General features: G+C 37.1%; 5 protein-coding genes across 10 annotated transcripts; 3 read left to right on the top strand and 2 right to left on the bottom strand.

Annotated features, from left to right (window-relative positions):
* Positions 1-4,316: 4,316 nt before the first annotated feature.
* On the bottom strand, positions 4,317-5,931 carry LOC111481799. Its single transcript, XM_023127398.1, has 3 exons — positions 5,686-5,931; positions 4,739-4,817; positions 4,317-4,603 (listed from the first exon to the last, which is right to left on the bottom strand). The coding sequence occupies exons 1-3, from the start codon at positions 5,835-5,837 to the stop codon at positions 4,535-4,537; spliced, it is 300 nt and encodes a 99-aa protein (XP_022983166.1). The 5' UTR covers positions 5,838-5,931; the 3' UTR covers positions 4,317-4,534.
* Positions 5,932-6,260: 329 nt separating this feature from the next.
* LOC111481673 (transcription initiation factor TFIID subunit 8-like) lies at positions 6,261-8,117 on the top strand. Its single transcript, XM_023127232.1, has one exon. It carries the CDS (start codon positions 6,848-6,850, stop codon positions 7,958-7,960), a length of 1,113 nt encoding a protein of 370 aa, XP_022983000.1. The 5' UTR covers positions 6,261-6,847; the 3' UTR covers positions 7,961-8,117.
* A 646-nt stretch (positions 8,118-8,763) lies between these two features.
* On the bottom strand, positions 8,764-10,476 carry LOC111481796 (membrane magnesium transporter-like). Its single transcript, XM_023127395.1, has 4 exons — positions 10,287-10,476; positions 10,155-10,207; positions 9,938-10,038; positions 8,764-9,182 (listed from the first exon to the last, which is right to left on the bottom strand). Exons 1-4 carry the CDS (start codon positions 10,357-10,359, stop codon positions 9,089-9,091), a joined length of 321 nt encoding a protein of 106 aa, XP_022983163.1. The 5' UTR covers positions 10,360-10,476; the 3' UTR covers positions 8,764-9,088.
* A 117-nt stretch (positions 10,477-10,593) lies between these two features.
* LOC111481591 (phosphoglycerate kinase, cytosolic-like) lies at positions 10,594-17,223 on the top strand. 4 transcript variants are annotated; one of them, XM_023127104.1, is made up of 14 exons: positions 10,594-10,702; positions 11,119-11,315; positions 11,406-11,455; positions 11,662-11,932; positions 12,452-12,795; positions 12,873-13,158; positions 13,264-13,331; positions 14,064-14,312; positions 14,414-14,489; positions 15,235-15,311; positions 15,384-15,433; positions 15,642-15,726; positions 16,555-16,653; positions 16,753-17,223. In XM_023127104.1, the coding sequence occupies exons 2-14, from the start codon at positions 11,171-11,173 to the stop codon at positions 16,987-16,989; spliced, it is 2,037 nt and encodes a 678-aa protein (XP_022982872.1). In that variant the 5' UTR covers positions 10,594-10,702; positions 11,119-11,170; the 3' UTR covers positions 16,990-17,223. The 4 variants fall into 4 exon arrangements, with proteins under 4 accessions (XP_022982872.1, XP_022982871.1, XP_022982874.1 ...); XM_023127103.1 differs by having other exon boundaries at positions 14,061-14,312; XM_023127106.1 differs by lacking the exon at positions 10,594-10,702 and having other exon boundaries at positions 11,177-11,315; positions 11,395-11,455; positions 11,662-11,762; positions 14,061-14,312.
* A 738-nt stretch (positions 17,224-17,961) lies between these two features.
* On the top strand, positions 17,962-23,565 carry LOC111481579 (TSL-kinase interacting protein 1-like). Of its 3 annotated transcripts, none has more exons than XM_023127080.1 (14): positions 17,962-18,124; positions 18,901-19,104; positions 19,184-19,266; positions 19,341-19,388; positions 19,487-19,596; positions 19,959-20,043; positions 20,149-20,428; positions 20,744-20,878; positions 21,030-21,172; positions 21,258-21,496; positions 21,579-21,918; positions 22,233-22,652; positions 22,759-22,884; positions 23,014-23,565. In XM_023127080.1, exons 2-14 carry the CDS (start codon positions 18,978-18,980, stop codon positions 23,194-23,196), a joined length of 2,319 nt encoding a protein of 772 aa, XP_022982848.1. In that variant the 5' UTR covers positions 17,962-18,124; positions 18,901-18,977; the 3' UTR covers positions 23,197-23,565. The 3 variants fall into 3 exon arrangements, with proteins under 3 accessions (XP_022982848.1, XP_022982849.1, XP_022982847.1); XM_023127081.1 differs by having other exon boundaries at positions 20,741-20,878; positions 23,053-23,565; XM_023127079.1 differs by having other exon boundaries at positions 20,741-20,878.
* Positions 23,566-24,034: the final 469 nt, after the last annotated feature.

The raw sequence follows: 24,034 nt of genomic DNA, 5'->3' as shown, positions 1-24,034 counted from the left end.
TATTCGCCAACTTTTGCCTTAATTATTTTTTATTCTGATAGAATTTAATTTTTAAATGCTGAAATTTTCATTTTTAAAAAATTATTATTAGGTTGATTTGAAAATATTATCATACTAATTTTATTAAATTAATAATAGATATGTTTGCTGTCAGGGAAGAAATAAATATTTAAAAAAATGGATTTGAAGAATTAGGAATGAATGAGGACAACCTAATTTAGCAATAATATGAAAATAATTATTTAAAAAATATTTAGAGATTTTATTAAATGTAAATGACAAATTTCGAAACATTATGAATGAGGATGGTGAGTCGTATCATTGTGTGGGCCCAAGCTCTGACTCGTTGATGACTCGGATTCTGAAAATGGTGGCAACTTCTACATTAACCCCATCATGTGTATGGTATGGGGATGGATGGATGGATGGATGGATGTCAGGCTGTCAACTCCATGGCCATGAGTGGGCCATTATCATGATATAATGTTTGAATTTTACTTTTTTTTTTTTTCTTCTTCTTTTAAGTTCTTAGTGAATTACAAAAATTATAAGCGAGTGGTGTTGTTGACGACTATATGTAACAGACTGAAGCGGACAATATCAGCTAGTGGTGAGCTTGGATGATTACAAATAGTATCAGAGTTAGACATTGGGCGATATACCAAGAGAATGCGGGCTCCTAAGGGAAAGAGAGTGGATTGTAAGATCCCACATTAGTTGGAGATGAGAACAAAACATTGCTCGCAAGAGTGTGAAAACCTCTTCTTAACAAACACGATTTTAAAACCGTGAGGTTAAGGGTGTTACGTATTGGGCCAAAGTGAACAATATCTACTAACGGTGGACTTGGGTTGAATGTTGTCTCCACCGAACAAAACAATTTGTGTTCCGAAGGTTTTGTTCTTACTCACTTGGTTGCATTAACTGCTTATTCATAAGTGTTTCCGTAAGTAGAGACGGACTCCACATCGATAATCAGAAATGAACATTTACCTTAGCGATAATCTTATAATCATATCCAAACTTAACCAATCAGAAATCAACATGTGTAAATCTTATCTATCTATTATTTCCTCACACTTAAAACACTTTTATGCATAGTGTATAAACAAGTTAGGTTTAAAACCAATAAATTTACTCTTTTTCCTTTTCTTTTTTAAAAGAACATAAACTCTAATTCAAATAGGGTTTAATAACAATTAATTATTTTAACAGATTTAATTTTTTAAATTTTATTTAATAAAATATTTATTATACCCTCGTGTATAAGGTTAATTAATAAAAATGTACATAAATTTTATACTTTATTGGATAAAATTATTAATTTTAAAAAATAAAAATATCTTTCAATGTAAAAAAATCTTACATCTTATTCTAAAAGGTTAAAATACTTTAAAATACTGCAATATATTTTTATTAAAAAAAAAGTTAAAAATATTGAAAAAGCGTGAATGGTTGAAATTCCAAAGCTTCAAAAAGTGACGAGTTGGATTTGACACGTGCATTGTTGGTGGGAAACCAAACGAATATTGGTTTAAAAACCAGCCCGTGAACTAACCGAGCCGCCAGATAAGCAAAGGGGGGAACACGTGGGACCCGTCCACGTCAGTGACACGTGGGAAGTTTGAAATTCAAATACAAATAGTCCTCCTTCCATTTACGCTTCCCGCGTTTTCTGAGTTGGTTTTCCGTCTTCATTCCCTCTACCCTTAAAAATCTAAATTATACCAAAAATATATTAATAAATCAAAAGATTTATTATTTATATTCCAAAAATTGTGTATGTGTAATGAAGTATAAATTTAAAGTATTTATAATATTTTTTAATAAAAAGAATAATTAAAAGAGTTGTGAACATTGAGAATTCTCCATTTAAAGCTTTTTTTCTTTTTGAAAAAAGTGGTACTTAATCTAGAAATATGCACTTTTATTGAAGTCAAAATTCAAATATTTGAAACAAATTTTTGGTCTCAATCAAATTTCTTTTAGCGGCTATTATTTAAATAAGACAGTTTAAAACATCAGGTTGAATTTCGAAGACATTAAAAAAAAAAAAGGAAACAAAATAAAAAAATAAAATAAAAGGACAAAAATGATGTATAAGTATTTTTGGTGCTACTTGTGATAATGAAAATTTGGGAATCAAATAAAAGGACAAAAATGGTGACTTGAGAAAGAAGAATTTCCATTAATTCTCAACATAAGTTTGGACGACATTTTCAAATTCTATACAAACCTATCGCAATCAGTATCAAAGGTTATAATAATAACCGACCAAATAATTGAGCCATATATATATTTTTTTCATTTTTCACACCGGAAAATATATATATTAACCAATAAAATTAGATATTCAAAACCAACAGTACTATCAATCATCGAGCTTGTTAATATAAACACGAATAAATCGATATTTGAAAATTGATTTCTCTAAATCATATCGGAAAAAAAACCATCGAGATATGATTGAAGTCATTATTAAAAAAAAAAAAAGAGAGAGAAATTAATCCATGGTTTGGGTTAAACACGTGTAAACGCACAAAATTGAGAAAAAAAGAGTGTGTGAAAGTGAATGAGTGGAATGCACTAAACCACAAATTGGGGGCCCACATTATTGAAAAAGAGTGGTATAGTTTGAAGTTTCCATAAATGAGTCATATTTATAAGTTTGTTATTTATTTATCTTTAGATGCAAGTCTTTGTAGCCAACTAAAACTTCTATACTCCAAATCTTCAAATATGGCAACCCATTTGCCATTCTTTCTTTTTCTTCCTTCACCTTTCCATGCTTTTTTACATTTCTCTCCTACCCATTTTCGGTTCCGTCCCTAAAATATAATCATAATCAAATCACACGTATTATCCTTACAAAACCGTGAGGCTAATGACGATACATAATGGGCCAAAGCAACTTGGAATGATACAAATAATATCAAAGCTAGACACCAGGCGGCGTGCTAGTGAGAATACTGGCCCCAAGGGGTGGATTGTGAAATCCCACATTGATTGGAGAGGAGAACAAAACATTCCTTATTAAGAGTGTGGAAACCTCTCCCTAGTATACTCGTTTTAAAACCTTTAAAAAAAGCTTAAAAGAGAAAGTCCAAAAAATATAATATCCGCTCGTAGTTAGATTGAGTAATCTTGGTTGAATGTAGTGAGGTTCAAGACTAAGAGAGACAAATAGGAGAAAAGAGATGAATTTTGGGGGCATAAAGGGAAATTCACCCATTTGAATGTACAGAAGAATGAACATGTCTAAGAGAATATCATCATCATGAGGAAGAGTGAAGTTTGTTCACCATAATCATTCTGATTTTTGACTTTCATATTTAGATAAGCTCTAATGGAAGAAGAACAAAAGAATAAAAAAAAAGTAAAAAAATCTTTTGTTCTTCTTTCCCATCTTTAACTCAAACAGACCTTCCTAAGGTGGTATTTTGGTGTGGCACAAGTAAACTTTTGGAATGAAGAAGAAGGCAGAATTGAGGATGGGCTTCAAAAGGAGGTGACAGTTCTTTTAAACATGGCACCAGATAGAGCTTTAGGCCCAAAGGATTGCTCAGATACAGCAATGAGTATTGCCTGGGTCTGCAAATACATCAATGCTGAAGCTGTGCTAAGAAATCCATAAATCAGAACATTGGGTTTCTGCATCATCTTAGAATCAGACTACCATATACCTGTAAAACATTTGAGACTCAGAGTAATGGTATGTACTTCTGGGGATCGAAAACAATTCAATCATTTCTACCAGATCTAAGAAATTTAGAACGACCCAGGAAGTATATGGTAAACATTAGGTAGAAGGTATCATGATCCAAAATCCAGATGACACCACATCAAAATGATGAAAAAGGTGCTTTGTGTCTAACTGTACCAGTGATTACTACTATTTCTACTCGAGAAAGAACAAAAGAAACATTTATGGTAACAACCCAAGCTCACTGTTCCCCTCAAGGATTTAAAAACGCGTATATTGTGGAAAGGGTCTAGCCTTACTCCGATCGGTGCGAGGCACTGTCTGGTGACGGGCTCTGATATCATTTGTAATAGCCTAAGCTCACCGTTAGCCAACATTGTCCTCTTTGGACTTTTCCTTTAAAGGCTTCCCCTTAAGGTTTTAAAACGCATCTACTAGGGAGAGTTTTTCACACCCGCATAAGGAATGTTTCGTTCCCCTCTCTAACAAACGTGGGATCTACATTTACAATCTATTTGGGAATCTATCTAAACACCCAGTTCTAGCACATTTTTTAAGTTGCTATGCTCCATTTCAGTATGATAAGATACCCTTTCAGATCTTCATCATATAATTGCAAATGGTACCAATTATGGTTCATCCATTCCCAAAATCATTACTGCAGAATAGAACGACCACACGACATGCTGTTATCCAAACAGATTTAAACAAATATGATTCTACACATTCATAAACCTTCCAGCCTGAGTGCAATAGTAATCTCTATATGCTGCAGTAACAAACCAAATAACTAAGCATCCAAGCAACAATTTTCTTACATAGTCCGAGATCTTAAGGAAAGTACACGGGCCAGTTGTAATAATAGGAATCCCGGTGGAGCTTGTCCATGTACTGATTCCACTGCAGGAGCAAAATTTTTTTTATAAGAACATTGTAGCCATTCCATGACATATTAAAAGTATAACAACAAAGTGGTTCATATGCAATATAAAATGCTTGTTTGTTTTCTATATAAACTGGAGTAGAACAATGTACCTTGAACTGGTATGGCTGATTCTTTTCACGAGCCTTTTTCCAGTGGTATTGCTCAAACAAAAACGCTTTATCATGCCAACTATCAAATTACAAATTGAGAATGCATGATTCAAATATGAACTGAGAATAAGGATGACAATTGCATAACAGTAGCGGCAAAAACAATACAAAGAAGCACAACGAACACCCACAGTCTTTAATGCGAATAATGCAAAAAAGTACTATGGAACAAGCAACAAGAAAGGATGCCAATATCTCCCTATATCAACAACCCAGCATGTACATTTCATCAAAATTAGATTCGTACTTCTAAGTGATAAGATAACATCAATGAACCAAATGATAACATAAGGCATAAACCTGATCTAAGGATCCACAATATCAGATTCTTTTACGGGAGTATTTCTTCAGCCTAAAGAAGCAGAATCCAAAAATAAGATTGGCATTGAACAACACAAGAAGAAAATCAAATATAGTTATAATAGTTCATATACTTGTCAGCAGACATCAGGAAAAGCAAAACAGAAGACGTTAAGTCTTATACAGGCAATGAAAGATTATCGTTATACAATAAACATTTACAATTTCACGGCCAGTTGAATAATAAGTGATAAGATTATCACTATACATGCAATGAAACTGAATCATCTACAGTCACTACAACTTCTGGTGCAATAAGGTCCGCTAGAATTGTAAATCCCTAAAATAACTCCTAATCAAAGTCTAACCCCTGTAAACATTGATTTCAAAACTGACCCGCCAAAAAAGAAGCTGAAACTATTGAACGTCAGTACATAACAACAGAGTAATGAAGCAGAAAGGCAAATTGCAGAGCAGAACAAGAATTCAAACAAATAGTGCTATAGTTTAAGAATTAAGACATTTCCCTGCAAATTTAACCCTAAATCGACTTCGAAAAAACAGGGAGAGATGAAGAAAAAGAGTACTTGAACTGATTGGAGAGTTGCCACATGTAGGGATTCTTCCATGTGAGAATGGAGAAGGCGGCGGATCCAATCCAAATGTTTACAAAACGATCTGGGTCAGTGTGTGGAACTCCAGGGTCGCCTCTGTAAGCATTTCCGAAGTACTTCTCCATTTCTTCGTCTCTCTTGCTTCGATTTCTCAGAATCACGGCTTCTTTCTGGTCTTGGTTCTATCCATGCTTATCTACAGCAGTGGAATGCCCCCATCTTCAAAACGCACATTCATGGGCCGCCTTGTGATGAGACCAAGGCCCAAACGTCCATGGCCTCTGGTTGAGATTAAGCCCACGTGAGTAAGAAAGCCCAATGGGCAGCCTTGAGATGAGACCAAGGCCCAAACTTACACGTGTCCACTTGTCATCTTATTTTATAATTCTCCCAAGTCACAGTTTAATAATTTTCTTTTTTTTTTTGTTAACAAAAATATTGAGAAAAATAAATGTTTTGATACAATTTTAAAGAGGGTAAAAAATTAAAGAGATAGACGAAGCATAAAATTTTAGAGCATCTTTTAAATAAATAAATACAAATATTCCGAAGGTTTCTCTTCTTCAGAACCAAAACCTCGAACTTCAGGAGTTTACAGCTCAGTTTGATCGCTCTTCAAACGCCGGAGATCTGCGGCGGCGTCTGCTTCTGCTTCCGTCTACCGTCATCTCCTATTTGAAATCTCACTTTCTCTTTCTCCTCCATTTTTTTCCCTCTAGGGTTTTGTGCTATTAGATTACAGCTCTTCGGATCGTTGGATCTCGCATATTCCTAATTTTCTCTTTCAGATATTTGAAAAAAAATCCTCTCTGGATTACTTGTATTATAGTTTGGAAAGTTATTATCATCAGTTTTAGAGCTTCCTTTTAGCTTTTCGTGTTTGTTTCTTCCCTAACTTTCCGATGGTTCTTTAGATTGTTTTGCCTTCTAACTGCTAGATTCTTGTTATTAATTTTGATTCTGATTCCGGATTCACTTCTCGACCTTCTTCTTATCTGGTTCCGAATTTCGAATTGCAAAAAAATCAACTATTACGCTTGGAAATCGAAGAAGGATTCAATCGTCTTCCGACGAGTAACTGGATTTTGATCGTTTGAGTGTGGCGGAATTCGAAGAAGATTGAAATGCAGAGGCAATGAGGGATGGGGGTGGGAGTAGCATGAAGTCGAAAGAACAACAAAGGTCTGAGTTGAGGAAATGCAGAGGCAACGATTTTGGTCGAGAGGTGTCCAGAATTGCTGTGACGCAGATGTGTAACATCGCTGGGTTTCAGAGCTTCAAAGAGTCTGCTACGGACGCACTCGCTGACATTGCCATCAAATACCTTTGCCATTTGGGGAGGATAGCAGCTTTCTATGCCAATTTAGCTGGTAGAACTGAGTGCAATGTGTTTGATATAATTAGAGGGATCGAAGAGTTGGAATCATCACAGGGGTTTCAGGGTGCTTGGGAACCAAATCATTGTCTTACCAATTCGGGGTCAGTGAAGAAAATTGTTCGCTACGTGAATTCAGTTGAAGAGATCCCTTTTGCTCATCCACTACCACGTTTCCCTGTGATCAGAAACAGGGAGCCAATTCCAAGCTTTGTTCAGATTGGTGAAGCCCCACCTAGCAAACATATTCCCAGTTGGTTGCCAGCATTCCCTGATGCTCATACTTACAATCATTCAGCTTTGTGGAGGAGGAAGCCGAGGGAGCCACGCGCCGAGAAGATAGAGCTTGCGAGGCAGCGGAGGAAGGCAGAGAAATCTCTATTAGGTTTGCAGCAGAGACTGGTTTCCTGTGGTTTAGAAAGAAGTGGCAATGGCAAGGTTGAGTTTTCAGGAGGTGAAAGTAATTCATTCCTTGGGTCATGTTTGCAAGAGATGGAAGATGGGATTGGATTTCCTTCTGAAAATTCAATTGGCAAGGATGGGATTAGCCATTTGTCTGTGCCAGAGGTGTTTGCTCCTGCCCTTGAGGCGATTAAAGGTAGTGGCTTTCCTAACAGTCGGGACGACGAGGCGAACATTCTTCCTCGTGTGAGGCCCCTTGTTCATTTCAAGTTAGAAACTAGCAGAACATTTCTTGGAGGATCTATGAATTTGAATGCTGAAGTGACTGGAATTAGGGAATCTGTGTTCTGGGTCAGACGAGATGATGAAAGAAATCAAAAGCACAATAAAGAAAGAGATGAAAAGAAGAGGAGAGTTGAATACATTCTCAGACATTCCATAGACAAGCCAGAAGAACTCAACCAATCATAATCCAACAGCCGGAACATGCTTGTTGCCATTGCTGTTGCTTGCTTCATTGTTAAAGCCCTTTCTAAGCTCACCACTTTTCCTCTTCAATATTGCAATGACAGATGTGTCTATAGTGATCTAAACTTGTACAATGAATTTCTCTCCTTTTCTTGTTTCATTCATTCTCCTTCACATTTGATAGTTCTAACCAGGCTCTGTACAGCACTTTTTACCTGAGAAACCTCACCTTAACAAAGCTTAGCACAATATTTATAAGTTGGTGAGACACATCGCCATGATTTGGAGAGAACTTATAAGGGTGTAGAAATCTCTTCCTAACAATCGTGTTTTAAAAACCTTGAAAGCCTAAAGAGGACAATAACTATTAATGGTGGGCTACAAATGATATCAAAGCCAGACACCAAGCGATGTGCTAACAAAAACGTTGGGGGGAGTGGATTGCGAGATTCCACATTGGTGGGAGAGAGGGAATGAAAACATTTTAAGGTATGAAAACTTCTTAACAGACCACATTTTAAGAACCTTGATGGGAATCCTGAAAGGGAAAAACCAAAGAGGACAATATCTGCTAGCAGTGAGCTTGACCGTTACCTCTAGCAAATGATGCCAATGACATGACCCTTGATTCTACCATACCTCTACTAATGCAGCATAATATAGCAAAATGATGTCAATGACACTACGCAAATGTAAAAAATGACCCAGGATTGCATCAGGATGCAAAATTCATTTTAAAACAAGAACCCCAAGTCATTTCCACACATCCAAAAGAGGCCTAATTCAATAACAATGGATCGTACACAGCAGAGAAATAAGCTACCAAATTGAAACCATTTACCATCGGCAGATTTAAAAACAAACTAATCTAAGTTAACCAGATTGCAGAAACACATACTAACCTTTCATATCGATCCAAAAGACGCCTAATTCAATAACAATGGCAAAACCTTGTTTTGAGGAAGAGACTATAAAATAAACATCGAAAAAACCTCGCAGTATCCAAAATAATTAGCGAGTGAAGAAACATTAAGATTGATGGAATGCAGCAATATCTCCTTTAGGTTCTTTAACGTCCATTTCTGCTTCCAGCTTCAATTCTCCGGGCCTACTCTAATCACGACTGAGATCTCAATGTTTCAGCTTCAAATCTGTTTTCTGGGGAAATAATTTGCCTCGGTGGTTGAAGACCATAAAATCTTGATTGGCAGGAAGAAAAACTACCCTGAAATGTAAAAATATTTCTCTACATGAAAATTAATTTTAACTTGCTGGACGAAAGAACATGCTACTAACAGTGAAATTAGTTGTAACAACTACAAATTCTTGAAATATTCTGAACTCGAACAAAACCCAAATTTAAGGGACGGACCATGGAAATACAGGGAACAATCCAAAAAGAGAATGTAACAGCTAGCTCACTGCTAGCAAATATTGTCCTCTTTGAGCTCTCTTTCGAGCTTCCCCTTAAAGTTTTTAAAACGTGTCTGCTAGGGAGAGGTTTTCACACCTTTATAAAGAATGTTTCGTTCCCCTCTCCCTCTCCAACCGACGTGGGATCTCATAAAGAAATTCTCTAAAACTTTCTAATGGGTTCATCTCTATCTCTTCGGACATTTAAGAGCGGCTTAGTAGAACCTTTTAAGAAAACAAAAATAACTACCAGATACTAGGAAACTATATGCCTTTGCACTTCTTATATGAACTTTGAAGCAAAAGAAGGCAAGGCAGTAAATTGGCAGACACAGGGGGACGGGGTAGGGGGAGGTGGAAGTGGATAGACTGAGCTGGTAACAAAGGTTATATTTGTGATAACCTTTACCGGAGTTTTGCTACCAGAGCCTAGCTTTTCTGGATTGGCAAACGGTCTACAACCGTCAACACCAACTCCTTATTCATTGTAGAAAAACTAATGGCGGAATTCCATCCAAAACATTTAGCAAAATCACATTTCATGCACAAATTGACAGAAAAATGTACCTATTCTCCTCAGATTCTGGATTAATCGAGCGAAACTTCCCTGGCACAGTGAGTGCAGCCCACACGGACAATACTAACCCTAGACTCAATTCGATTGCCACCTAAAATTAGGGGACAAGAAAAACTTCCTTATTTCAGAAACACCTCAAATCGAGTGATATAAGCGGAACCAACTGAAAGCCAAAATTAAAGAAAGAAAAAAGAGCGGCGAGAATACATTAAACGGAGGGCCTGAAAACTCTTCCTGCATAATCTTCAATACGTTCCTATCTGCATTCAAAACAAGATCAATCGAGAACTGCAGGGTTTACAGTTGGAGAATATAATCAGGCGGTTTTTTAGGGCATACATTGGATGGTGGAATAAGAAGCATGAGCTAGGATTAGAACTCCCAATATGCCGACCACGAAGCACCCTCCCATCTCGACCACCGGACGGCGGAAGCAACAGATGCCGGCAGAGGTTTTGTTTTGGGTTGATCTATGGAATTCCAATCACCTCCCCTGCTTCCGTTGATACTAATGGGATATTTAAAAAAAATAAAAAAGGAAAAGAGAAACAAAAATAGGATTTAAATTGATAAAATATTAAAATATGGACTACAAGTCGAACGGGAATTAGACGACGTGTCGTTTTATTTTAGACGTCGATAAGGTACTGAAAGAGCGGCAAGCCAATTTGGCCTGCTCTCGGCGCGTGTTATTGGTTTCTGGAACTTGCAGTTTGCTTATTTCTTCAACTCCAAACGCGTCTGTCGGCTCGCCGGTGAGTATTAATGAAAGATTAAAGGAACTGGCTGATTATCTTCTTGGTTTTCAGTTCATTCAGCTCAAATTCTTCGATTTATGTCCTTTTTCTTTGTGTTTGTGGCAATCAATTGCTTCCATGATCTGTAACAACTACATTTTACGTCAGTTTTCTGTGTGACGATTTCGGACAATTGAATGAAGCATTTGGGTGATTTTAGTGGTTGTTTGTAGTCCATTCATGGTGGCAATTCATGGCTAAAGAAATATCTACCATCATTAAAGGACTGCTTTGGTTTGTAGAACTAGCTGAAGTTATACTCTGTTTTCTAGCAACACAATGGTGATAATTAGGAGCCATACCTGGAAACGTTCTTAGCTGTTTGGGTCATTTTCAAATTTGAACGATGTGTTCTAAATGTTCTTTTATGATAGGTTTATTGAAATCTAGTGCAGAGTTTTCATTGCTTGAATAAGGAAAAAGGAGATGGGCCAACTTTTAAATCCATTTAAAGGATCTATTTTCGTTAGCAAAGCAGTTGCTCAAGATTCACCAAAGTTATATTATCAGAATCTATTTCCCTACTTCACAAAGTATGATAGATATCATGCTGTCTTAGCGTCAACGGAAGGTATAAACTTGATTTTTTCACTATATATTAGACTTTGAGTTTGCTCCAAGTTCTTACACAAATTTGTCTTGTTTTGAAGTTACATCTCAGCACGACGTTGGGGGGTAGTCTATTGTAAGAAGAACACGGTGAACTCGGAGGTATTTAGACGGCTCATTTCCCTTTCGTGCCACCCGATTCGTCTTATGATGGAAAGGAAACTTCGTTTAAATCTCTGTGTGCATAACTTGAACTTTCAGTTTCCTACTTTTTTTGAACCAGTTCTTAAAACTTAATTTAATTTATCTGTTCTATGTATTATATATGATTTGCTTGTGGTCTTAAAACAAAGTTGGGGTGATTGTAGGACCATGCTCCTAGTTGGTGGAACTTAGAGGCTGTTCCACATGTGCAAACTCTTAGAGAGTTTCCTAGGGAAGAACTTGCCGGAAAAGTTGTCACGGTCAGGTTTGATTCAACCCTACTGCTAATGGAAGAAATCGACCTAAGGATTAACTTGGTGAAGAATGCAATCTTCACCGTTAAATACTTGCACAAGTCTGGAGCAAAAGTGATACTTGCCAGCAACTGGAATACAAACTCTATTACAAGACATCCCAATATGGAGTCTGTAGCTGGTACACGTTATAGGATGTTTCCTGATTTCAATATAGTACACTGTGATTTCATTTTGTGAATGGAGTTCTATAACCTACCTCGATATGGGATATAAGGCGTGATGTGGGGTGCACGTGCATTAGAACATGGGGTGATTTCCTTTGGTTCATTGGTACTGCCCAATTGGATTTGTAAGAGATGATTCTAAAGAGAATTTCAATTTCAGCAGGCTTGGAGATGACACTTCCAATTCTATGGTTGGTCGTCCAAGCAGTGGGAGGAGACCAGGACTCTAACCGTGGGGCATCCCGATTCGAATCTGTAAAATATGATACATATGGATAGATTGAAGTCTCTTCTATTAGTATGAGTTTGGAGGGAATTCATTATGTTGCTCCTAGGTGAATATATATCGAAGTAAGATAGAAGTTAATAGAAAACATAAATGCATGACATTGGAAGTGTTCCTCAGACGGTCTTTTTTTTTTTTTTCTTTAGATGTTCCTTAACGCTTAATGATTGATGGCTTGCCATTTCAGATTATTTGACCTCTGTTCTTCAACTCAAAGTTCTCCCAGTACAGTGCAGTTCCATTAGTATGATGTCGACCAAAGAATGCTTCGAGAAAGTCGACATTCTTCTTCTCCAGAATCTTTCAGAGTTCAAAGAAGAAGTTGCCAATTGCTCAAAATTTTCCAAGCTGCTATCTTTAGGTGTTGATATTTTTGTTAATGACTCCTTCTCCCAATCTCATAGAATTCTTGCATCCACAGTTGGGATTACTCGTTTCTGTTGTACCTGCATTGCTGGTTTTAGCTTTCAAGAAAGTTTATGTCAGCTAAAGGAGGCTGCACAAACCAAGAGGCAACCTTACGTTGCAATTGTATGTTTCCCTCTACTAGTTCCTTCATCTGCCATAAAACGATTCTAGATCATGTACTATGATTTTTTTTAATACAGATTGGAGGAGGCAACCTCTTAGACAAGGTGTCTGCCTTGCACCTTTTAGCTTCCACATGCTCTGCGTTGGTCTTTGTTGGAATGATGTCATTTCAGATAATGCATGCCTTGGGGCTGCCTGTTTCTTCACGGCTGGTGAATCATAGTGTATGTAAGGAAGCTGCAGACGTATTTCAGTTTTCACTTGATAAAAGCGTACAAATTGTGTACCCAAAGGATTTCTGGTGCAAGAATGTAGACACTTCAAAGAAAATGGAAATATTTGCTTCTCATGATATTCCAGATGGTAAGTTTTCATTTCCCCTACCCGAATGCATGTTTATCCTTTTTAAGGCTTGACACTTTGAAATTAAGCTTGTTCTTTTATTATCTTAACTTCTTCCTCTTTTAGGCTGGCTACCGGTCGATCTTGGTCCGACATCATTGGATGAAATAAACGCCCTGCTAATGAAGAGCAAGGTAGGATTCAATTTTTACCTTAAATTTCAATAGTTGCTTCTGCTTATTCTAAAATCCCAATTATCTTCCATGGTCTGATTGCAAGTTCTCACATCAGTGTTGGGGAGGAGAACAAAACACCCTTTATAAGGGTGTGGAAACCTCTCCCTAGCATACCCGTTTTAAAATCCTTGAGGGGAAACCCAAAAGGGAAAGTTCAAAGAGGACAATATCTGTAGCGATGGGCTTGGGCCGTTACAAATGGTATCAGAGCTAGACACCGGGCGATGTGCCAGCTAGGAGGCTGAGGCCCGAAGGGGAGTGGACACGAGGTGGTGTGCCAGCAAGGATGCTGGGCTCTGAAGGGGGGTGGATTAGAGGGTCCCACATCGATTGAAGAAGGGAACTAGTGCCAGCGAGGATGCTGGGCCCCAAAGGGGGGTGGATTGTAAGATCCCACATCGGTTGGGGAGGAGAACGAAACACTCTTTATAAGGGTGTGGAAATCTCTCCCTAGCAGACGTGTTTTAAAAACCTTGAGGGGAAGCCCGAAAGGGAAAGCCCAAAGAAGACAACATCTGCTAGCGGTGGGATTGGGCCGTTACAGTCTGGTAAGTATGAACTACAATTTTGTGATTTAGAAACTCAGCATGTCCAACTTCTCTTTAAACCCCTACTAAGTACCAACATAGTTATCTGTTATTTACTCACGCAAGAATCTCAGTCTAACACCTGAGCACTATGTTGCAGAAAATTATATGGATTGGTCCAGTGAAATTCTTTAATTCAAGCCAAAGTACGGGTGGAGCTTCTATATTAGCAAGAAAGCTATATGATCTAATCCAAAGTGATTGTGATGTAACTGTTGTTGGAACCACAGCATGCAAATCACTGATGCAGGAATCAAGTACTTTACCTGCTTGTAATGTCTTTGAGAATGCTTCTGTTGTGTGGGATTTCTTGAAAGGGAAACAACTTCCAGGGGTTCTGGCCTTGGATAGAGTAAGTTCTTCTGTATTTTGATTATTTTTTCTAAAAAATTGAATAATGAGTTTAAACTGGATGAGCAGCTCAAATTAGTTTGAAGCGATTTCTTCATGCAGGCATACCCATACAAGATTAACTGGGATGCAGTCTTTTGTGATATAGCTCTGCCTTTGGTGGTTGACATTGGAAGTGGTATAATTTTCTTCGTATCATTTAGAGTTATGTATTTAACATCTAAAATGTAATAAGTTCACCGCTAACAGATATTGTCCTTTTTGGGCTTTTCTTTTTGAGCTTTCTCTCAAGGTTTTGAAATGTGTCTGCTAGGGAGAGGTTTCCACACCCTTATAAACAATGTTTTATTCCCCTCTCCAATCGATGTGGAATCTCACAATCTACCCTCCACACCTTTATAAACAATACTTTGTTCCCTTCTCCAATCGATGTATGATCTCACAATTCACCCCCCTTCGGGGCCGAGCGTCCTCGCTGGCACATCACCTGATGTCTAGCTCTGATACCATTTGTAACAGCCCGAGCCCATAGCTAGCAGATGTTGTCCTCTTTAGGCTTTCTTTGCTGGGCTTCCCCTCAAGCTTTTAAAACACGTCTGCTAGGGAGAGGTTTCCACATCCTTATAAACAATGTTTCGTTCCTCTCTCCAACCGATGTGGGATCTCACAATCCACCCTCCACACCCTTATAAACAATGCTTCGTTCCCCTCTCAATCGATATGGAATCTCACATAAAAAGTTAAAGACTTTCTTGTGATGTAGTTTAGTTTAGAATGTGCGCTAGATAAGAGAAAATAATCTGCAATTTTTGTGCAAGTTCCTAGTTTTTTTCCGTTGGTACAACTCTACAAGTTTTAATGACGATTGCATTTAATTTTTCATTCAAGAAGTGAGTTGATAAGTTGTATGTTGTAAATGACAGGTAATGGGATGTTTCTTCTGGAAATGGCCAGAAGAAGGAAGGATCTCAATTTTCTTGGTCTAGAGATTAATGAAAAGGTCTTCATTCTTTTCCTCGCCCGCATAAACCTTAATTATTCACATTATCTCACTCTTGAATGACCCTTTCAGCTTGTGAAACGTTGTCTACATTCTGTTTGTCAACTGGAGATGCGGAATGGGTAAGGACTACTTTTTTTTTTTCCCTTTCTCCTTTTTTTCGGCGTGGCATAGGTTATGCTCAGTGAATCTTGGCCTTTCTAAGTAGCTGAGTGACAGTTATTGATTAAGTGTCCACTGTCCTCTGCTTGTCACTGAGTTAACATGAACCCTTTGCATCGAGTTTTCTGTTTCTTCACTAAACCTTATTTCAAATTCTCATGGTTTCAGGCACTTTATCGCGACCAATGCAACGTCAACGTTTCGCTCCATTGTATCTAGCTACCCAGGGGAGTTAGTGCTTGTCTCTATACAGGTACAAAAACCTCATGAACCATGTTGTCTACAATCTTTGGATTTGTCCCTTCCTAGACATTATATCTGTGCTGAGAACTTATAAATGTTGTTTGTATTTCTTACTCCCTGATATTTAAGCACTCGATCCTTCCCAACTAATATCTCTAAATCCAGATTGCTTGATATTTGGAGTAAGCCTCTCCATTGGTATGAGGCCTTTTGGGGAAACCAAAAGCAAAGCCATGAGAGATTATGCTCAAAGTGGACAATATCATACCATTGTAAAGAGTCGTGGTTCCTAACATAGTATCAGAGTCATGCCCTTAACTTAGCCATATCAATAAAATCCTCAAATGTCGAACAAAGAAGTTGTGAGCCTCAAAGGTGTAGTCAAAAGTGACTCAAGTGTCGAACAAATGGTGTACTTTGTTCGAGGACTCAAGAGAAAAGAGTCAAGCCTCAAATTAAGGAGAGACTCTATGGTATACTTTGTTCGAGGGGAGAATTATTGAAGCTTGTTGAGAGGGAGTCCTACATTGGCTAATTAAGAGGATGATCATAGGTTTATAGGTAAGGAATATATCTCCATTGGTATGAGGCCTTTTGGAGAAATCAAAAGCAAAACCATGAGAGCTTATACTCAAAGTTGACAATATCATACCATTGTGAAGATGCGTAGTTCCTAACATTCACTACCTTTAGTGACCTTGAACCGACCTTGAACCACTAGCTGATTTCATGCTTAAAAGTTAAATCCTTATGGAGCCATTCCCATTTACCAATAGCTAACTATTTGCACCAAAGACTTTGGTATCTGGAAGTGAAGGAGGACTTCTTATGAATACAGTGTCCCAATCCTGATTTCAATAAACCAGAGCACAGATGGAGGATGCTGCAAAGGTCATTAGTGGAGGCAGTGGCAGACTTGCTTGCAGCTAATGGGAAGGTACTACCATTTTCTCAGTGTATCTTCACTTATTTTTTGTTTGTTTCAAGTAACCTTGGAATTTGGACATCTCTTCTGGGCTGGCTTCCTATTTGTTAGGTGTTTCTTCAGTCCGATGTTGAAGCTGTTGCTTTAAGAATGAAGGAAGCTTTCTTACTATATGGAAAAGGAAAACTATCTGTTTTTCAAGATCAAGTTGGGGAAGGATGGCTAAGTGAGAACCCATTTGGAGTAAGATCGGACTGGGAGCGTCACGTATTAGATCGTGGGGATCCTATGTTCAGGATAATGCTATCAAATTCAACTACAGTCAATGAAGCTCATCTTGAGCCATGAAAGTATACTGTAACTGGTCTTCCGGTTCATGAACTTTCAACTTCGTGTTTTACTTAATCAATGGAGGCGGTTCTCATCAATCAAGTTCATGGTTGCTAGGCAGTCCACGTTGCCTCATTCTTAATAACTCGACTCGGGGTTGCAAGGCAGTTGTCAGTCGCTTTTGTACTAATAATTGAATTAGCTGCTGCATGTTAACCAACCATGAAGAATATGACAACTTTTTTATTCTCTGCTATCTCTATACAAATTGGCAGCAAAACCAATAAGCAAACCCTTCTAAAGGAAGAAAAGTTCCCCATTTTGCATCACAAACTCAACCCCTTTACTTTTTCTTGCTTTCCTTCATGGACAGAAAACTCCCAGATTCCCACATTAAATATTATCCTAATGGAAAAGATTATTCCTAACCCCTCAAATATAACTTATTTATTTATTTAAAATTTGAGAAACTGTCTTACGAGTTTTAAAATCATGAGGCTGATAACGATATGTAACTGATCAAATCGGTGAGCTCGGTTGTTACAAATGGTATTAGAGCCAACTACTAGGTGTGTGCTAGCGAGGACGTTGGCCTCCCAGGGGAGTGAATTGTGAGATCCCGGGAGAGGAGAACGAAACATACAAAAGTGTGAAAACCTCTTTCCAATAGATGCGTTTTAAAATTATGAGGCTGACGGCTATACGTAACGGGCCCAAGAAAAAATAAAAATAAGGAAAAAAAAAGTTTTTATATGTTTAAGATACACAATTTGCCATCTTTTAAGTTATATTTGTATATTTAATTAGAAAATATATATTTTATTATTATTATAAGGTTAAGTAATATTTTTTTAGATATTTTCTCTTTTGTCAATAAAATAAATGAGGGAAGTAAATGTTTAGGTATCACAAATTCAGAAATTGTTTCTTTTTAGCATTTTGAGGAATTACACATTTTTTTTAATAATTTGTCTTTCCCCTTTTCACAAAGTAATTTTTATTTTTATTTTTTATTTTTTATTTTTCTTTTGTTCTTTCTCATCCCTCAACAGTAGACGGCTGTCGGAAAATTTTCTCCGGCTCTCATCGTTTTCGTCTAATATTCGAAGCTTTTTGGCGTTACAGATTGTTCGATTTCTCGAATCTTTCGCAGGTATTGTCAGTTTTGTGTACAATTTCGTTTCGTTTGTTGATTTTCTGGAGATTTTTTTTTCAGTTGACCATGGGTGCAGTTCGAAACCCTAAATCATCTCCGGGGACCTGAAATGGAGCGGAGATTATTAGAATCTTTATTTTCAATTGTCTGTTAGGAATTTGGTTTAGAGGAATTTTAACGCAATTTGATTAATTAGTTGTTTCATGAAAGGTTTAGGTGAGTGATCGTTATTCGGATTTAATTTCGGGTTAAGCTATTTGAATCAGTTGACAATTCTCAGCCGCTTGGCAATGATGAGTTTCTATCCGAAGTTCGGTTATTTACACAATTTTAGTATGTGAGTTATAAGTTCATTTGGGGTAGGTATTTTATTGAATTACTGCAATTAGGTTTTGTTAGCATTTTTGTGCGACAGGATTTTGGATAAATATGGATGCTTGCTAAGGCTATATATGAGTAATCATGAGTTCTGTTCTACTTAATTGATCCAGTTTATTCTATTTGATGATCTATGAATTGATGAACGCAAGAAACTACTCTTTATGTTCTACTTTTATTCTTAATTTTTGGGAGCGTGAAACCCTGTAGAAAACTCTACCGTTGTTAACATTTTTGGGGGCTTCTCCTGATGCTTATAAATGATTAGATTTGGATAAAGACATTCTATTTATGAGTGCCTTTCTCTCTCGAATGAGTTATCTCTTTTCAATCCCTTTGTCTATAAGAAAATATCTGATTCCTCTTGACTTTGAAATGATTACCCATTGTTGCAGTTGGTTTCTGATGCTTAGGAGCATCATTCGGAAGTCGATGAAGGGCAAGAGTAAATAAGTTCATTAAAAAATATAAAATGCAGACAGATTTAATTGTCGCCTCCAACTCAGAGACACATCTTCATTCAGAGACTTTCGTTGCTCATGTTGGAGATCAAGGCATTGCAGCATCAACTCCCGATCATGTTATAGAACCACCGCCTGGTACTTTCTTGACCTTTTCTTTTACATTCTAAATCTGACAAATTTCCTGCCTCTAATTATTCTTTATTGGTTCATGCAGCCAAAAGGCCTACTCGACAATGGGCTGCTTGGACACGGGAAGAGGAGGAAAGTTTCTTCACTGCATTACGGCAAGTTGGCAAGGCATGTAGATGTCGCCTTACTTTGCATATTTGTTACTGTGGATGCCTCCTGACTGCTTCATATTTTCTGTGCAGAATTTTGAAAAGATCACTTGTCATGTCCAAAGCAAAAACAAGGACCAGGTGCTTGTTATAGACGGTCTTCTGTTGGAAAGTTAATCCTTGGACTTGTACTCTAATCCCTTCTTATGCATATATATTCTTCAATTTTTTTTCAACAGGTCAGACATTATTATTACCGTCTAGTAAGGCGTATGAATAAGCTGTTGGCTCCTGGGTTATGTCTGGATGCAAAAAACTCTAAGGATACTAATGCTGCAATGCTTCGATGGTAATAATTATTACTAGTTATTCTGTTGCCATTCCTTCAATCTTACCTATGCTTTCCAAATGTGGGTGGTTATTTTCATTTGATTGATTGCTGGGTTTATGTGTGAAAAGTTATGGAAATTAGTTTGGATTCTGACATAATGTCATATGACGTCATTGTTGAGAATGTTGGCCTTTTTGCATCTGGAGAAGTCAGACTGATACTTGAGCAAATTTGTTATTTCTGTGTTAATTTAACGAGTTGTTATAATTTTCATTGTTCAGTCTAACTACTTTACATAAAATATAAGAAAGATTTCTATTTTGAGAAAAATAGTATAACATAGATGTGATTTTTCTCACTATATTTGGCATGTCCAACAGGTGGTCGTTACTGGAAAAATATAGTTGCAAAGCTTCAAAACTTCACCTGAAACCACGGCGTTTCAAGATTTTTGTTGAAGCCTTGGTTAGTCAGAACTATCTAATCCATCCCATCCTTTGGTGCCTTTCTATGATTGAAACTCTTCTTCTTCATGTGCTGATGAACTGACCAACTCACTTTTACATGAAGGAGCATCGACTTTTGAAAGATCGGAAGAAGAATGTAAGAAAACGTCTGTTGCAGGGAGAAAACTGCCCTCCACCAGTAGCCAATGGTGTCTCAAATCAGAGTAGAGCTTTAGGGCATGATGGGCTTGCAGTTAAGTTAGTTTTAGTTGACACTCAAAACATTCCAAAATTGGGCCCTAGAAAAACTGTGTCAAAACGCAATTTGAATGTTGGTATTAACCGTGGAAACAATGGTGGATATCCCACAGTTCTCAAACCATCGAGGCAGAGAAGAAAATCAGGTGCGAGCTCTTCTCCGAGAGGGTTTTGTTGGTTTATTCTAGAAGATTGAGTACATTAATAAGTTTTCTATTAAATTTCTCCTTTCCTTAGCTATTTCCTTTGTCCAATTTTTTGAATGTGCTATCTAAGATCAGGTTAGTAAATTGATCCCAAAATGAACTTTTATGGGAAAATAACTGTTGAGAAGATGAAAATAAGATGTTATGTATTTTATCAAAAGGGAAAAAGATGTTTTAACTTCCTATATATTTGGGGTTGCACAATTAATGTAAAGCAAGAGAATATTTATACATTGATATTTGTACTTTTAGAAGGAGGTGTGTCATCAGCTGCATATAAAAAATGGGAAAAAGCTGCAATAGCAGGTGTTTCTTTGGTTGCTGATGCTGCTGAGCATTTAGAGCGCACTGTCACTGATATGGATGTTTTACGCGACCAAACTACTCTAGGTAAGTCATCTACTTCTAATTTTCTTTTTAAATTGTTATAAACTCTATATATGAAAGGTAGTCTGCAAAATCTATCCTTGTGTTAAAAGGATAAGGAAAATGTGTTAAATCTCTTCACTGTTGTGACTAGCTGCTCTCAAACTTTTTCCAGGAAAAAAGAATACTGATCCTGCTGGGAGCCCCTTGCTTCTATTGCCTTCTCTTCAGCCAAATTCCTTGATTGATGTTGCTTCTACAAAGCTGAAGCTTCAGCTATTCCCAGTTGATGATGGTACTCGTAGAGCCTTGGAATTGGTGAGACTAATAGAGATTGTGTCAATCAGTTTATATGTTAAGCATTTTGATGTTACAACAATGTTGGGGTCGATTTTTTGTTCAGGATAAACACAATCCACATTTGGAGCTTACTCTCAGTACTCGCAAGAAAATTTCATCAGTTTTAGAGCATCTAAGCCGTAAATGGGGTAATTCAAGTGCTGCTCATGGAGAGCTTATGCTTTTTCCATACAGTATCCAGAGGAAAAGCCTGGCAGATTGTCAGAGATGGGCACAAGACTCTTTTGAGAGTGCCGGTGATGTCTATGCAACAATTGGAAGGCCCCAAGTTTTTCGTTTAAGGTTTAGTTGTTTTTTCCTTTTTGGCATTCTACTTAAAAAGATAAGCGACTAACAACATAACTGACCTGAAATCTTTTTGAAGGTATGGTTGGTGTTCCAACGAAGAACATGGGTCTGTTGAATTACAGACTTCTGTACCAGCATACTGCATTCAAGATGATCATGTCATGGATTCCAGGGATATTGAGGGAAGAATTGTGGATGTAGCATCAATTGATGCTCAACCTGTGAACTTCAATAAGAATGAAGTAGGTACATTGAGTAAAAATATGTCAACTCCTACTGCGCCCAGTGAGACAGAGAGGTCCATATCCGCACGTCCAAATGATGATCTTCCAAAGTCCTCTAATCCTGCATTAAATATGTCGTGGGATAAAAAGAATGTTGCTGATACAACTATCATCCAACGATCTGAGGATGTGGTATTTTTCTTCTCTCTTAACTATTTTTGGTTGACAATATTCTGTTTATAAATGGTATTGTACTGTCATCTAACTGATGTTCTGATGTCAAAAAGTTGCCTTGCTCTGTACTTTTCTCACTGATGATTACTGTTCTAATAACTTGTTAAATAATTAGTTACCTTGTATGTATTACTTTAGTTTGGCTCCTTTTGGGGTTGGTTTTTTTGTATTCCCCTTGTATTTCTTCATTTTTTGTCGACAAAGCTTGGTTTCTCTCTCAATTTTTTTTTTTTTTTTTTTTTGAATTGACTGTTTCATCTTTAAATAACTAGGATGACCTGAAGTCAAGCAATGGGACTTCCTTATCAGCTGGGGAATGGGCTGACAGCCTTACGAACATAAGCATTGGAGACCTACTTTCAGGAGTTTCTCAGGATGTGGATGCCAACTGCGTTGTCACTCCTCTTGCCGAAGGCACCCAATGTCTTCAGCAGATCCCATTCAGCTGTGATTCATTTGATGCTGCAATTGCTGCTCATATATCCAGACAGCAATATAAGACAGTTTCTCACCCAACTTTGGTGCCCCATGCATCCTCCATATTGGATGCCGAAGAGACATGCGATGCCTTCTCATTTCAAAAGAATTCAGTCATCCTTCAAGACGTTTCTAGTTCGTTCACATTCTCTTCTGCACGTGGTTGCAAACATATTGCTAGAACTAACTCCATGGGATCCAGCCACATGACTGAAGTAGGTTTTGGCAAATGCCTTGTATAAACAGCATAACCTCAGCTGGTGAATGAAAAATGATTGCTTGGAAGTGGATCTAGTTCTAATATGTTCAAATTTTTCATAGGATTTACCTAGATCAGAGTGCAGCCCTAGTGAGGATCACATTCAAGGAGATCCGAAGGACGAATATCAGGCTAACCCACAGATCTTGGAGACAAACAATATCGACGAACTAGCTGACATTTATTGGGTATGTTCGTTTATGTTCGAGAAATCTCGTGGCTGTATTAACATTCACATGATTTTGTGGAATTGTGATTGTCTTGCAGAGTCTTGAATACAGAATAAAGATAACTTTTGTTTTGTTTTCTATTCTCAGCCTGATTCTCTAGGCCCGTTGGATTTGGATTTTCCACAGACTAACAAGTACCATAACGAGGAACTAATTTTAGGGGACAGCCTTAGCAGCTTAAACCGTTTGATAGCAAGCAGCTTGGATGCATTTCAAAGTTGCTCCTTTTTCGGGTTCGACAAGAAAGAACCATCAGCATTCAACAGTTGATCTCCAGAAAGCCTCCTCATAAGATTTTTTTTAAAGATGGAAGCGAAGCTGTTCGCCTTCGAATCCAGAAATTAGTAAAGAAAAGATGCAATTCTGTAATCTTGGATCTAGAATTCAGCCATGGCCAAAGCTCAGTGCTGCCCACGTAAGTAGTTCACAATCTTGGATTTGTATCTAAAAAGTTCTTTTTGCTTTTTTGTACAAAATAGACATGGAAAAGGAAAATCTACTTAATTTCTAACGTTTTTTCTTGTGTTCTTAATGAGGGCTGTGTGTTCAGTTCCTGTAAATTGTACACAGTTAAAGCTGATGAGAAAGACCATCTTCAACCCAACTCACAAAAATTCAAATTATTCTTCTTTTAACTTCCTGCTATGGATTTTTCATTTTTCTGTACTCGATTGAGATTAGATTTTTAATTTGAAAATTTTAAATTTAAAACGATGTTAGTAGGTATAGATATATTATTTTATGGTCTAAATTAATCTTTTTTTCTTGTTGTAGATATCTCAACAAATTTAATATATGTATTTTTGTAAATTCATGAACCTTTTAAGGATACATAATATATATTTTATCATTCATATTTTCCCTTTAATTTATTTAAATTTATTGACATTTCAAATGAACAATATGTCTCACATTTTGAACTTGCAAAAAAATATAAATAAATAAATAGCTTTTTTTTATTAAATTATAAATTAAGTTGGAATTTCATACTTATAATTTGATAAAAACTTTTATAAATAGTTTCGAGTTGTTTTTTATTAAACTATAAAAATAAATTATAATATTTAAACTATATTTTTGGTAGAAGGGAAAATTTAGTTTTTTTTTT

This window comes from Cucurbita maxima, unplaced genomic scaffold (genome assembly GCF_002738345.1).
Source record: "Cucurbita maxima cultivar Rimu unplaced genomic scaffold, Cmax_1.0 Cma_Scf00007, whole genome shotgun sequence".
Taxonomy (NCBI): domain Eukaryota; kingdom Viridiplantae; phylum Streptophyta; class Magnoliopsida; order Cucurbitales; family Cucurbitaceae; genus Cucurbita; species Cucurbita maxima.
This window is presented reverse-complemented; position numbering and strand designations above follow the sequence as displayed.